The sequence below is a fragment of the Stegostoma tigrinum genome, chromosome 3, assembly GCF_030684315.1.
Source record: "Stegostoma tigrinum isolate sSteTig4 chromosome 3, sSteTig4.hap1, whole genome shotgun sequence".
Classification (NCBI taxonomy): Eukaryota; Metazoa; Chordata; class Chondrichthyes; order Orectolobiformes; family Stegostomatidae; genus Stegostoma; species Stegostoma tigrinum.
The window spans coordinates 110,601,092-110,613,094 of record NC_081356.1 but is presented as its reverse complement, the minus strand read 5'-3'; the positions used below and the strand labels follow the sequence as shown (position 1 = coordinate 110,613,094).

Here is a 12,003-nt window from a genome sequence, read left to right as displayed (position 1 = left end):
ATAATTGGTACCATAAACCACCTCAAAAGGTTTACGTAGATGAGCATGTTTTAACAAGATCCACCATAAAACTATTTCAAGAACAATTTCCAAGAATAAATGATATAATTAATTGAATATGTTGCAATTAATATTTCGCAGTTTCGAGGTGATCTCTTTTGCAAGAGCGTTGAATCTTATGATTCATTTTTTTGACATCCTATATTAAAGCTCTGGGCAAACAATTTGCTGCTAATGTAATATAAAAGCCATTAAGACATGTGCCTCAGCACAAATAAGATTGCCATTCTCTGCTCTTCATATTTGTACCTTTCAGGGTAAGCATTCATTATATCCACAAAATAAGCCAATTTAAATTTTGATGTTTCATCTTTCTAAACTATTTAGTCCATGCTTTCAAGTTAATTTGGACATTTGCTGTAGGAGTTCAATGGCACTCACAAAAACTCAAGAAACTGAAGAAATCTCTGCCCACATGTAGCAAGACCTGGACTGTACTTAGGTTTCTGCTGACGCATGGCAAGTAACATTTGTGCCACATAAATACCAGGCAATGACCATTTGCACCTAGCGAGAATCAAGCTATTTCTGCTTTACGTTTTACAGTATTTACATTGCTGAACTCCCCCAGAAACCCAGCCTAAAACCTGATGGGAGCTGAGAGGAGGTAACGACTTTATAACCATACCTTCTATGTTTGTGCTGACGTATGCAGGATTTGGACTTGTGCAGAAACTGAATTAGAAGAATGTATCAACAAGTTTAATAATAATCACTGCTCCATTAAATCTAAAGCCACAACACACAAGGAAATGTTAATTTCCTAGACACTGCATTTAAATCAGCACAAAACAACAAACATAAATTAGCAACAAATGTTTTTCTTAGTAAATGGCCGACACAGCTCTGCACACAAAAACTATCACCTCAAACATGCTTTCTGCAGCATGGCGAAATCGCAGCTAATCCATTAATGCAGTCAGTACACCTTAAAGTAAATTCACAATATAGAAGATACTTTCAGCTGTGATAATACAAATACCTGTAAATGCAAACCCTTGTGAAATAAAAATATTCAACATTAAATTGTGCAATTCAGTTCATTTCAGTAGCATCCACTACATTTTCCTCTCCTGTAACAGCTTGTGAATTCCTGTAGTCTTCATCCAGAAATTCCTCATTATATTTCAAATAATTCAATTCTTCTGTTTTCCTGTTTCCAGTAAGGTGGCTGTTCCTTTGTTGAGAACTCTAAGTGATCCCCAGCCTCTTCCCCCAACTTTTGCTGCCATTTCTCATATTTTGTAGACCCATTTTATAAATTCATTGGTGGGATATGGAAGTTGCTGGTTGGCCAATATTTATTGCCTGTCCCTAGTTGCCCTTGAGAATGTGGTGATGAGCTGCCTCCTTGAACTGCTGCAGCCTCATGCTGTGGGTTGACCTGTAGGAAGGGAATTCCAGGGTATTGACCTTGCAACACTGACCAGAATATTGCAAATACTGGAAATTTGAAATAAAAACAAAGTGCTGGAGAAACTTAGCAATTCTGATAGCATCTGTGGAGAAAGAAGAGAGCTAACATTGAGTCCAGCCAGACTCTTCAGAACATAAGGGTCATATCAAACTCAAAACATTAACTCTATTTCTTTTTCCACAGTTGAAATGTTTTTTTTTGTTAGAGGGATGTGGGTGATGCTGGCTGGCCAGCATTTATTGCCTGTCCCTAATTGCCCTTGAGAAGGTATTGTTGAACTGCAATCTTGAACTGTTGCAGTCCATTTGGTGGAGGTTGATCCCCAATGCCATTAGGGAGGGAATTCCAGCGACAGTGAATGGAACAGTGATATAATTCCACGTCAGATGGTGAGTGGCTCAGAGGGGAACTTGTAGGTAACTATGTTCCTACATATTTGCTGTCCTTGTCCTTCTAGATGGAAGTGGTTGTGGGTTTGGAAGGTGCTGCCTGAGGATCTTTGGTGAATTTCTGCAGTGCATCTTGAAGATTTTACACACTTGCTACTGAGCATAGGTGGTGGAAGGAGCGGACGCACGTGTATGTGAAGCTAGTCAAATGGGCTGTTTTGCCCTGGATTCTTGAGTGCTTGGAGCTGCACTTATCTAGGCAAATGGGGAGTATACCCGACTTGTGGGGAGGTCTTACAAGCAGAATTCAGGAAGTTAGGACCCAAGTTTAAAAAGTAGGACCTGAGAGGTTGTAATCTCAGGATTGTTACCTGTGCCACGTGCTAGTCAGAGTAGAAAGGAAAGAATAGGCAGGATAAATGAGTGTCTTGAGAGATGGTGCAGGATAGAGGGGTTCAGATGTTTGGGATATTGGGACTAGTTCTGGGGGAGGTGTGACCATTACAAATCGGATGGTCTACACCTGGGCAGGACTGGAACCAATGTCCTAGGGGCTGCTTTCGCTAATGTTTTTGGAGAGGGTTTGAACTAATGTGGCAGGGGGATGGGAACCAAATGAGGAGGTTAGTGGACAGTAAGGAGGCTGTAACTAAAGCCTGTAAAAAAACTAGGTAATGAAGTCAGTGTGACTAAGGGGAAGAGTAGGCAGAGAGCAGATGATGAACACAAAGCAACAGGTGGCCTGAGGTGCATTTGTTTCAATGCGAAAAGTATAGTAGGTAAGGCAGACGAACGTAGGGCTTGGGCTATTACATGGGAGTATGATGTTATTGCTATTACTGAAATTTGGTTGAGGTAAGGGCAAGATTGGCAACTAAATATCCCAGGATATTGAGGCTTCAGGCAGGATAGAGAGGGAAGTAAAAGGGTGGAACTGTTGCATTACTGATCAAAGAGGATATCACAGCTGTGCTGAAGAGAGGGCACTATGGAGGACTTGAGCAGTGAGGTAAAATGGGCAGAGCTCAGAAATAGGAAGGGTGTGGTAACAATGTTCGGGCTGAACTACAGGCCTCCAAACAGCGAGCGTGAGATAGAGGCACAAATATGTAGACAGATTATGGAAAGATGTTGGAGCAACAGGGTGGTGGTGATGGGAGATTTTAATTTTCCCCACAATGACTGGGATTCACTTAGTGTTGGGCGTTTAGATAGAGCAGAATTTGTGAAGAGCATCCAGGATGGTTTTCCAGAGCACTATGTAAATAGTTCAACTCGGGAAGGGGCCATACTGGACCTGGTGTTGGGAAATGAGCCCGGCCAGGTGGTTGAAGTTTCAGGAGGGGATTACTTTAGGAATAGTGATCATAATTCCCTAGTTTTTAGAATACTGATAGAGCGGTCCTAAAGGAAGAGTGCTGAATTGGGAGGCCAACTACAACAAAATTCGGCAGGAGCTGGGAAATGTGGATTGGGAGCAGCTGTTTGAGGGTAAATCCACATTTGATATGTGGGAGGCTTTTAAAGAGAAGTTGATTAGAGTGCAGGACAGACATGTCCCTGTGAAAATGAGGGATAGAAAGGTCAAGATTAGGGAACCATGGATGATAGGTGAAATTGAGAGACTAGCAAAGAGTTATAAGGAAGCATACATAAGGTCTAGACAACTGAAAACAGACGAAGGTTTGGAAGAACATCTGGAAAATAGGACCAATCTGAAACGAGGAATTAAGAGGGCCAAAAGGAGTCATGAAATATCTTTAGCAAACAGGGTTAAGGAAAATCCCAAAGCCTTTTATCCATACATAAGGAGCAAGACGGTAATTAGAGAAAGGGTTGGCCCACTCTAGGACAAAGGAGGGAAGTTATGCGAAAAGTCAGAGAATATGAGTGAGATTCTTAATGAGTATTTTACATTGGTATTCACTGAGGAGAGGGACATGACAGATGTTGAGGTTAGAGATAGATGTTTGATTACTCTAGGTCAAGTCAGCAGAAGGTGGGGGGAAGTGTTGGGTATTTTAAAAGGCATTAGGATCGACAAATTCCTAGGTCCGGATGGGATCTATCCCTGGTCATTGAGAGAAGCGAGAGAGAAAATAGCTGGGGCCTTAACAGATATCTTTGCAGCATCCTTGAGCACAGGTGAGGTCCCAGAGTACTGGCGAATTGCTAATGTTGTCCCCTTGTTAAAGAACGGTAGCAAAGATAATCCAGATAATTAGAGACCAATGAGCCTGACGTCAGTGGTGGGGAGGCTGCTGGAGAAGATACTGAGGGATAGGATCTATTTACATTTGGAAGAAAATGGGCCTATTAGTGATAGGCAACATGACGTTGTGCAGGGAAGATCATGTCTTACCAACTTGATAGAATTCTTTGAGGAAGTGACAAAGTTGATAGATGAGGGAAGGGCTGTGGACGTCATATACGTGGACTTCAGTAAGGTGTTTGATAAGGTTCCCCATGGTAGGCTAATGGAGAAAGTGAAGTTGCATGGGGTCCAGGCTGTACTAGCTATATGGATAGAGAAATGGTGGGCAACAGGAGACAGAGTTGTCATGGAAGGGAGTTTCTCAAAATGGGGAGCTGTAACCAGTGGTGTTCCACAGGGATCTGTGTTAGGACCACTGTTGTTTGAGATATACATAAATGATCTGGAGGAGGGTATAGATGGTCTGATTAGCAAGTTTGCAGATGACACTAAGATTGGTTGATAGTGAAGGGGGCTGTTGGAGAATGCAGTATAATGTAGATAGATTGGAGAGGTGGGCGGAGAAATGGCAGATGGAGTTCAATCCAGGCAAATGCAAGGTGATGCATTTTGGAAGATCCAATTCAAGAGCGAACGATGTGGTAAGTGGAAAAGCCCTGGGGAAAATTGATGGTCAGAGAGATCTGGGTGTTCGGGTCCATTGTACCCTGAAGGTGGCAACGCAGGTCGATAGAGTGGTCAAGAAGGCATACGGCATGCTTTCATTCATCGTACAGGGTATTGAGTACAAGAGTTGGCAGGTCGTGTTACAGTTGCACAGGATTGACGCAGGCTTGGGCCGAAGTGCCTGTTCCTGTGCTGTAATTTTCTTTATCTTTGTTCTTTTTTCTCTGTATACCATCACACTCCTGACTTGTGCCTTGTAGATGATGGACAGGCTTTGGGGAGTCTTCCTGCTGCAGTCTTCCTTGTTTCTGGCCTGCTGTTGTAGTGACTGTGTTTATATGCTGAGTTCAGTTGAGTTTCTGGTCAATCGTAACCCTCAGGATGTTGATAGTAGGAGATTCAGTAATGGTAACACCACTGAATGTCAAGGAGTGGTGGCTAGATTGTTTCTCATTGGAAATGCTTATAGGTTGCCATTTGTGTGGTGTGAAGGTTATTATCTGCCGATTCAGACCTTGTCCAACTTTCACAGCCCATCACTGTTGTTGCAACCTTTGTTCCTCAACCCTTTGTGTCCCTTTGTCCCACCCCTCTTCGTAGCCACTCTTCACTTTCCCCTTGTTTACAGATCTTGCTCCTACACCCGTTGTAGCTGTTCCACCCCACCTTTTGCAATTTCTCTTCTCTCTCCACCATTTGCAACTCCTGTCTCCTACTCTGCAGCTTCTCCATTCCCCGCAGTGCCTCTCCTCCTATAACTCTTCTCTGTTGGCAGGTCCTAATCTTCCAATGGCTGCTGTCATCTCCCCCACTGCAATTCTCTTATGCCTTTCTTCCTCGCCTCACCCTCCACCTCAGTTTCTTCCTCTCCCCTATCTCTGCATGTCCTCTATACTATGCATGCACATTTCATCCCTAGGCCCTTGGTCTTATTTCCTCGCCTCAAGCCCTAATCTCTCAGGCTTTGCTGAGCAACCTCACTCACCTGCTTGGTGGTCTGATTTCCTGTCCCCATCCCTGCTTGCTCCGGACTTGTTGACTCCTACACCACTCACCACCCGACTCTGAGCACAGGCTGGTTCTCTCCCAGTTGCAGCTGAGGCTGATCAATTCTTCAGATTGATGGAGGTGACTTCTGTCTGATTGGTCACACGCAATGGATGAATTCTGAGTGATTCAGGAGCAGATCTGCCCAACATCCCTCTTGTATATTGAGCGTGGAGCCACACTGTCTACCATGTGTTCCGAAACCCCCTCTTGTTTTGTCCCATGCTTTTAAAAGACTCAATATACTCCATGGACCTTGATTGTTCTCAACCCATCTCTCAGACCTTTGAGGGACATTGGTTTTTTGTTCAGGTTAGACATATTGACAGTTCATTCCTTTTAGCTCATTTACTAAACAACCTGCGGTTTTATGAGTCTGCCTGTCTATAGACAATGACACATTTACATCAAGCATATTATTTACCAAGACCCAATGCTAGTGTGCAGCCCAACAATGTTCGAAACAGTATTTCTGCATTTTTAATGAAAAAAGACACCACAGTTCATTTTTATGTTTGTAAAGTAGATGCTTTAATTGGTAATTCTTTCAAGTTTTGTGCCTCTGCAAACTGTAGCAAAGCTTAATTAGGAACCAAATTAAAATTTGTCACTGTGGCAAGCATGTAATGAGGATTTAAGATTTGGTGATGTATGTGTTTTCTTGCATATTACAGAAAGCTGTGATTAGGGTTGCTAATAAGCACAACTGAAGTTTTATGTGTAATTAATACGCTTCTGGGTGTATTGAAATAACAATAACTCAAGCAATGCTACTGAAGATGGCATGGGCAAAAATGTTTAAATTCATTACTGTCTTGGAAGTGATACAAGAAGCAAGAAGTAATGATAGCTGTGCTCGTCATTCATTTAGATTACATTTCCTATTGGACTTTGTGTTTGTTTTTAGGGAGGGGAGATGAGTAGGGGGAGAATCACCTAGGCACATCGTCGATTCAGCCCTTTGTGTCTTTTTGCAGATATTTTTACACAGGGTGTCAGTCCAGTAATGGTTACCTGGGCAGCTTAGTTCGAGTGAATGATTAATGGTAGCTTCCCCTTGAACATCATCAATCGGTTTTGTAGGTCCTTCGCAGAAACTGGTCAGTTTGCCTCTAGTACTGCCTGGTTTCTATGAATGTTAAATGTACTCTGAAGCTGACTAAGTATTTTATCACATCTATGGTAAATTAGAATGCAGAGCAAGAAGTCTGAACATGACCTGTTCAAGTGGACCTTGCGATTCAGTTTACTTTGATAACACATGAGGATTGCATTTCGATTAATGTTTTAATCAAGTGACTAAGCGTTTCATTAATGGAACACACAATAGAACAAAATCAGAACCAAATAATGTCCTGTGATTAAAGTTTAAAGTTGCTTAAGTGCAAATTCTTGAAAGTAATAAATCTCTTGCTCCAGTTGAGGTGAGAAGGTGAACAAGTTCCACCTGATTTTCTATTTATGAAGAGCATCACGTGGTCTATGCTGACTGCCATCCTAAAGATCAGTGCTAGGAACTTTAACCTCTACAATCATAATTTCCAAGGACATGTTTTCAGATAATACGCCCCTTCCCCAACCCACCCTGGCCCAGGAACAGACCACCTGTCTTCCCTACCCCCACAGGGGATGATGGTCCCTAGTTAGTCTGCAGCTGACCTACCTTACACTTGTACTGGGCTAGCCGTCTGATATTTCGAGCATTTGGCAAGCTTTATGTCCCAAAACCCACTGCACAGTTAAAATCTAGTTCAGAGTGTTCAGGTTTTTTTTAATTCATTCATCAGTTAAGAGTCAACCACATTGCTGTGGGTCTGAAGACACAACCAGACCACTTAAGGATGCCAGACTTCCTTTCCTAAAGGACTTTAGTGAACCAGGGTATTTTTATGACACTTGGAATTCAGACTTCACCAGGGGTTCAACCTCATGACCCTAGACTGTTGAACTGGTATTCTGGATTATTAGACCCCTGACATTATACCCTTCTTGATGTTTAATGTCGATCGTTAAAATCGATACTCCAGGTCTTATAGCTTTTGTTTTCTGACATATTCAGCCAGCAGCTAACCAGAGACCTGAAAGGTTCATTTCACTGTGCCCTTTCATTTTAGATGTTTTCGGTGCTTCTCCATTGGCAAGTCCAATCTCCCCACATTCTCTTTCTTCTGACCCTTCGTCACGAGATTCCTCACCGAGTCGGGATTCTTCCACGAGCTCTGGAAGTCCGAAGCCTCCTATAATTATCTACAGTTCAGGAAAGAAATATGGCTTCACACTCCGAGCCATTAGAGTCTACATGGGGGATAGTGATGTTTATACGCTCCATCACATTGTTTGGGTAAGTGTGTGTGAGACAATGCAGTGTATATGTTCACATTTTGATTGTTAACAAAAAATTAACTCATTGTTTCTCTTTATTTTTGGCCACTAGAATGTTGAAGAAGGAAGTGCAGCTCACACTGCAGGATTAAAGGCTGGTGATCTGATAACACATGTAAATAGTGAGCCAGTACTTGGCCTGGTTCACACAGAAGTGGTCGAACTGCTCGTCAAGGTACGTTTATAAAACATTTATATCTGACAAACAGTATCCTCCTACGCAATGTATTGGAGTGCAAGTGTAGTTTTAATTCCTTCATAAACTTACTGGATCACTCTTTCATTAAGAGTATGTAAAACTGGATAATTATGTAGAATCATAGACTCCCTAATAGTGTGGGAGCAGGCCGTTCGGCCTAACAGGACTATGCCAACCCTCTGAAGAGCATCATGCCCATGATCCACCCTCCTACCTCATCTCTGTAACCCTGCATATCTTTTTGGCTAACCCACCCAGTCTGCACATCCCTGGATACCATGGGAAAATATAGCGTGGCCAATCCACCTAACTTGCACATGTTTATTGCAGGAGGAAACAGAAGCATCCGGAGGAAATCATGCAGACACAGGGAGAATGTGCAGACTCTGTGCAGCCAGTCACCTGAAAATGCTAATTGCTGAGCCACCATGCTGCCCCCAATATACTTTTGTAGTTACGTTAAATTTGAAAGCCAGATCACTAAGTTGTCCTTGGGAAAATAGTAAACTTGCAAAAAGTGCCTTGAATGCTAATATTTATGGTGATTTTCCAAATTAACATGAGTTCCCTTGCAATGGACTACAGAAAGCTGCCACACAGTGACTTGGAGGTAGTTGTACAGGAAACACAGAAAGCGAGGAGATCGAAGCAGCAGGCAATCAGGAACGCTAGTGTAATGTTGGACCTTATTTCAAGGGTTATAGTATAAGAGTAAGGAAGTCTTACTGCAACTGTACAAGGAGCTGTTGAGAGCACATCTGGAGTACTTCCAGCGGTTTTTGGTCCCCCTATTTAAGAAATGATATCATTTCATTGCTGGCAGTAGAGCAATCCCCATTCTGGAGGCATTGCCTTATGAGCAAAGGCTAAACCTGTTGGGACTGTGCCCTCTGGAGTTTAGAAGAATGAGAGGTGATCTCATTGAAACATATAGATTCCTAACGGGTTTGCTGAGTCAGGGGAGATGTTGAGAGGATGTTTCCCCTCCTTGGAAAGTCTAGGAACAGAGGGCATAATCTCAATGAAGGGGTGCCAATTTAAGACTGAGGTGAGGAGGAATTTCTTTTGTGTTATTAGTCTTTTCAACTCCTTGGCACATGAAGCTGTGGGAGCCGAGCACTTGGGTATATTTCAGACTGAGAGATAGAGAGATTCTTGATCAGTAGAGAAATAAAGGGTTACTGGGACAGAGCAGGAAATGAGGAATGTCGAATCAGCCATGGTGCTACTGAATGGTGGAGCAAACTTGAGGAGCTGAATGGCCTGCTCCTGTTCATATTTCTTATGGTCTGACAAATGAAAGGAAAACTGCAGAATCAAAGTATCATATTATTTAGCATATCTGTAGTATAATAGTAATTTTTTTTCCTGGGGTATTACTATTACAGTGATTATATATTCAAAAGAATGCTCTTCAAATATGGTAAAGCTTTGAACACATTTATGTTCATTAATTATTGTTTGAAAATCCTGTGTCATCGAACCACAGAATGATACAGTACAGCTGGAGTCACTGAGCCCATTGTGTTTGGGCCCTCTTGGGAAGAATGATCCAATTATGCTGCAGCTCTGCTATTTTCCCATAGCCATGTAAACTTGTTACTTTCAAATATTTCATCGATTCCCTTTCAAGCATTTCTGTTAAATCTGATTCCACCATGTCCTCATGTTACCTCAGCCCCTTTTGCCAGTTTATCAAAATACATGTTCTCTGGAGGACAGTCCTTTTGCCATTAGAAACCACATATTGTTTACTCTGTGAAAGCCATTTCCTGTCTATCCAGGGCATTGTTTTACCTTTGCTTCCTTTTCCCTAATTAGGTACATTTGCATAGCTAATTACACAGGATACATCTAATCTTCAGAAATATTTTACCTGTGTTGCAAAATTGTACATCATCTTTTCAAGCACCATATGCACCATTGTTTTACGCATCATTTTCTATTCGTTTCCCATTCTGAAGAATCAATCTGTTCATCTATGCTCATAACATTAAGCTATAGAGACATAGGGTCTGTCTCGGTGCTGTACATTTCTATGGTCCAACTCGTCCATGCTGACCAGATATTCTACATTAATCTAGTCCCATTTGTTGACAATTGTCCCACGTCTCTGTCAACTCTTCCCATTCATGTTCTCATCCAGATGCCTTCTAAATGTTGTAATTGTACCGGCCTCCACCATTTCCTCTGACAGTTCATTCCGTACATGCACCAGCCTCTGTGTGAAAAAGTTACCCCTTACGTCCCTTTTAAATCTTTCCCCTCTCACCTTAAACCTATGTCCTCTAGTTTTAGATTTCCCCTACCCTGGGAAAGAGACCTCGACTATTTACCCATCCATGCCCCTCATGATTTCATAAACCCCTCCAGGGAAAACAGCTCCAAGCAATTCAGCCTCACTCTGTAGCTCAAACCCTTCAATCCTGGCAACATCCATGTACAGCCATAAGCTCTCTTTCGGCTCTCTCCTCAGTGAGCTGGGGGTGTTGTTTTGCAATATAAGTCTGTCTAAGGGAGATCCAGATTTAATTTAATACCAGGCATTTTCTTAATGTTGTCTGTCAGTACTCTATAGTCTAAACACTTCCCACAATCGACAGACAAGCAACATTCCACTTATATTGCTAACCCAGATGCCGTACACATTGTCAAAGTACTCCTGCAGTGCTTTGTAACTGCAGTGTGTCAAGATGCAGCTTTGTGTGCAAGTTAGCAATTTGACTGTCCCATCAGAACATTTCCTGTACTTTTTTTCCCGTTTTCTAGCATGAACTCTTTTCATGTTCATCTTCACTGGAAGAGTACATTTCAGGGTGTCTCTGAAGTTATCCAGCTATGTTTTGGCTCTAGATGTTATTGTAATTGCTAGTTAAAACAGACAAAAAATCTGTGAAAGAAACTACAGATGGGGAGGTAACAAGGTGTAGAGCTGAATGAGCACAACAGGCCAAGCAGCACCAGAGGAGCAGGAAAGCTAACATTTCAGGTCTGGACCCTTCTTCCTGGCTTCACAGTGAGGCTAAAATTGATTCAGAGATAGTAGGAACAAAAACAAAGTTGCTGGAAAAGCTCAGCAGGTCTGGCTGCATCTGTGGAGGAGAAAAGAGAGTTAACGTTTCGGGTCTGGTGACCTTTCCTCAGAACAGAGATAGTAGGAACTGCCAATGCTGGAGAATATAGGGAGTTTTGCATTAAACTAATTTGGAATTTTCTTGCATTAATTAAACAGAACATCACAGAAATAAGATACAGTTTGCTGAAAGAGTAGTAGGAAATATATATTCCTAAATTGCATTGAACAATTGAACATTATCTGTTATCACTAAGTGTAAAACATCAATTTTCAAATTTCTTTGCTGTTTAAATTTGATTTATTTGGGGAATGTGAGAAATACTGGCAAGGCCAGTATTTATTGCTGATCATCACTGCCTTTGAGAATGAAGTCCTGACATATCAGCTCTAGATATTAAATATTGGAGACGTTTGCTGTACATTAGCTGCATATTGCTTAAGTAAAGTTTCCTTTTGGAGAAGTTACTTCTGCTGCTTCTGTACCATAGAGCAACCAGAGACAGTTACATATATGCCTCATTTGTGGAAAATCTGATTGATTGAAAAAAAAAT

At 41.9% G+C, this 12,003-nt stretch overlaps 1 protein-coding gene across 13 annotated transcripts in view; it reads left to right on the top strand.

Moving 5' to 3' along the window:
• The window catches only part of LOC125450809 (microtubule-associated serine/threonine-protein kinase 4-like), a 457,413-nt gene that overhangs the window by 433,144 nt on the left and 12,266 nt on the right, over positions 1-12,003 (top strand). For all 13 annotated transcript variants that reach the window (XM_059644830.1, XM_048527021.2, XM_059644829.1 and 10 more), the window contains 2 exons: positions 7,909-8,135; positions 8,229-8,351. In XM_059644830.1, the coding sequence (XP_059500813.1) occupies positions 7,909-8,135; positions 8,229-8,351 (350 nt within the window). The remainder of the gene's footprint in view (positions 1-7,908; positions 8,136-8,228; positions 8,352-12,003) is intronic.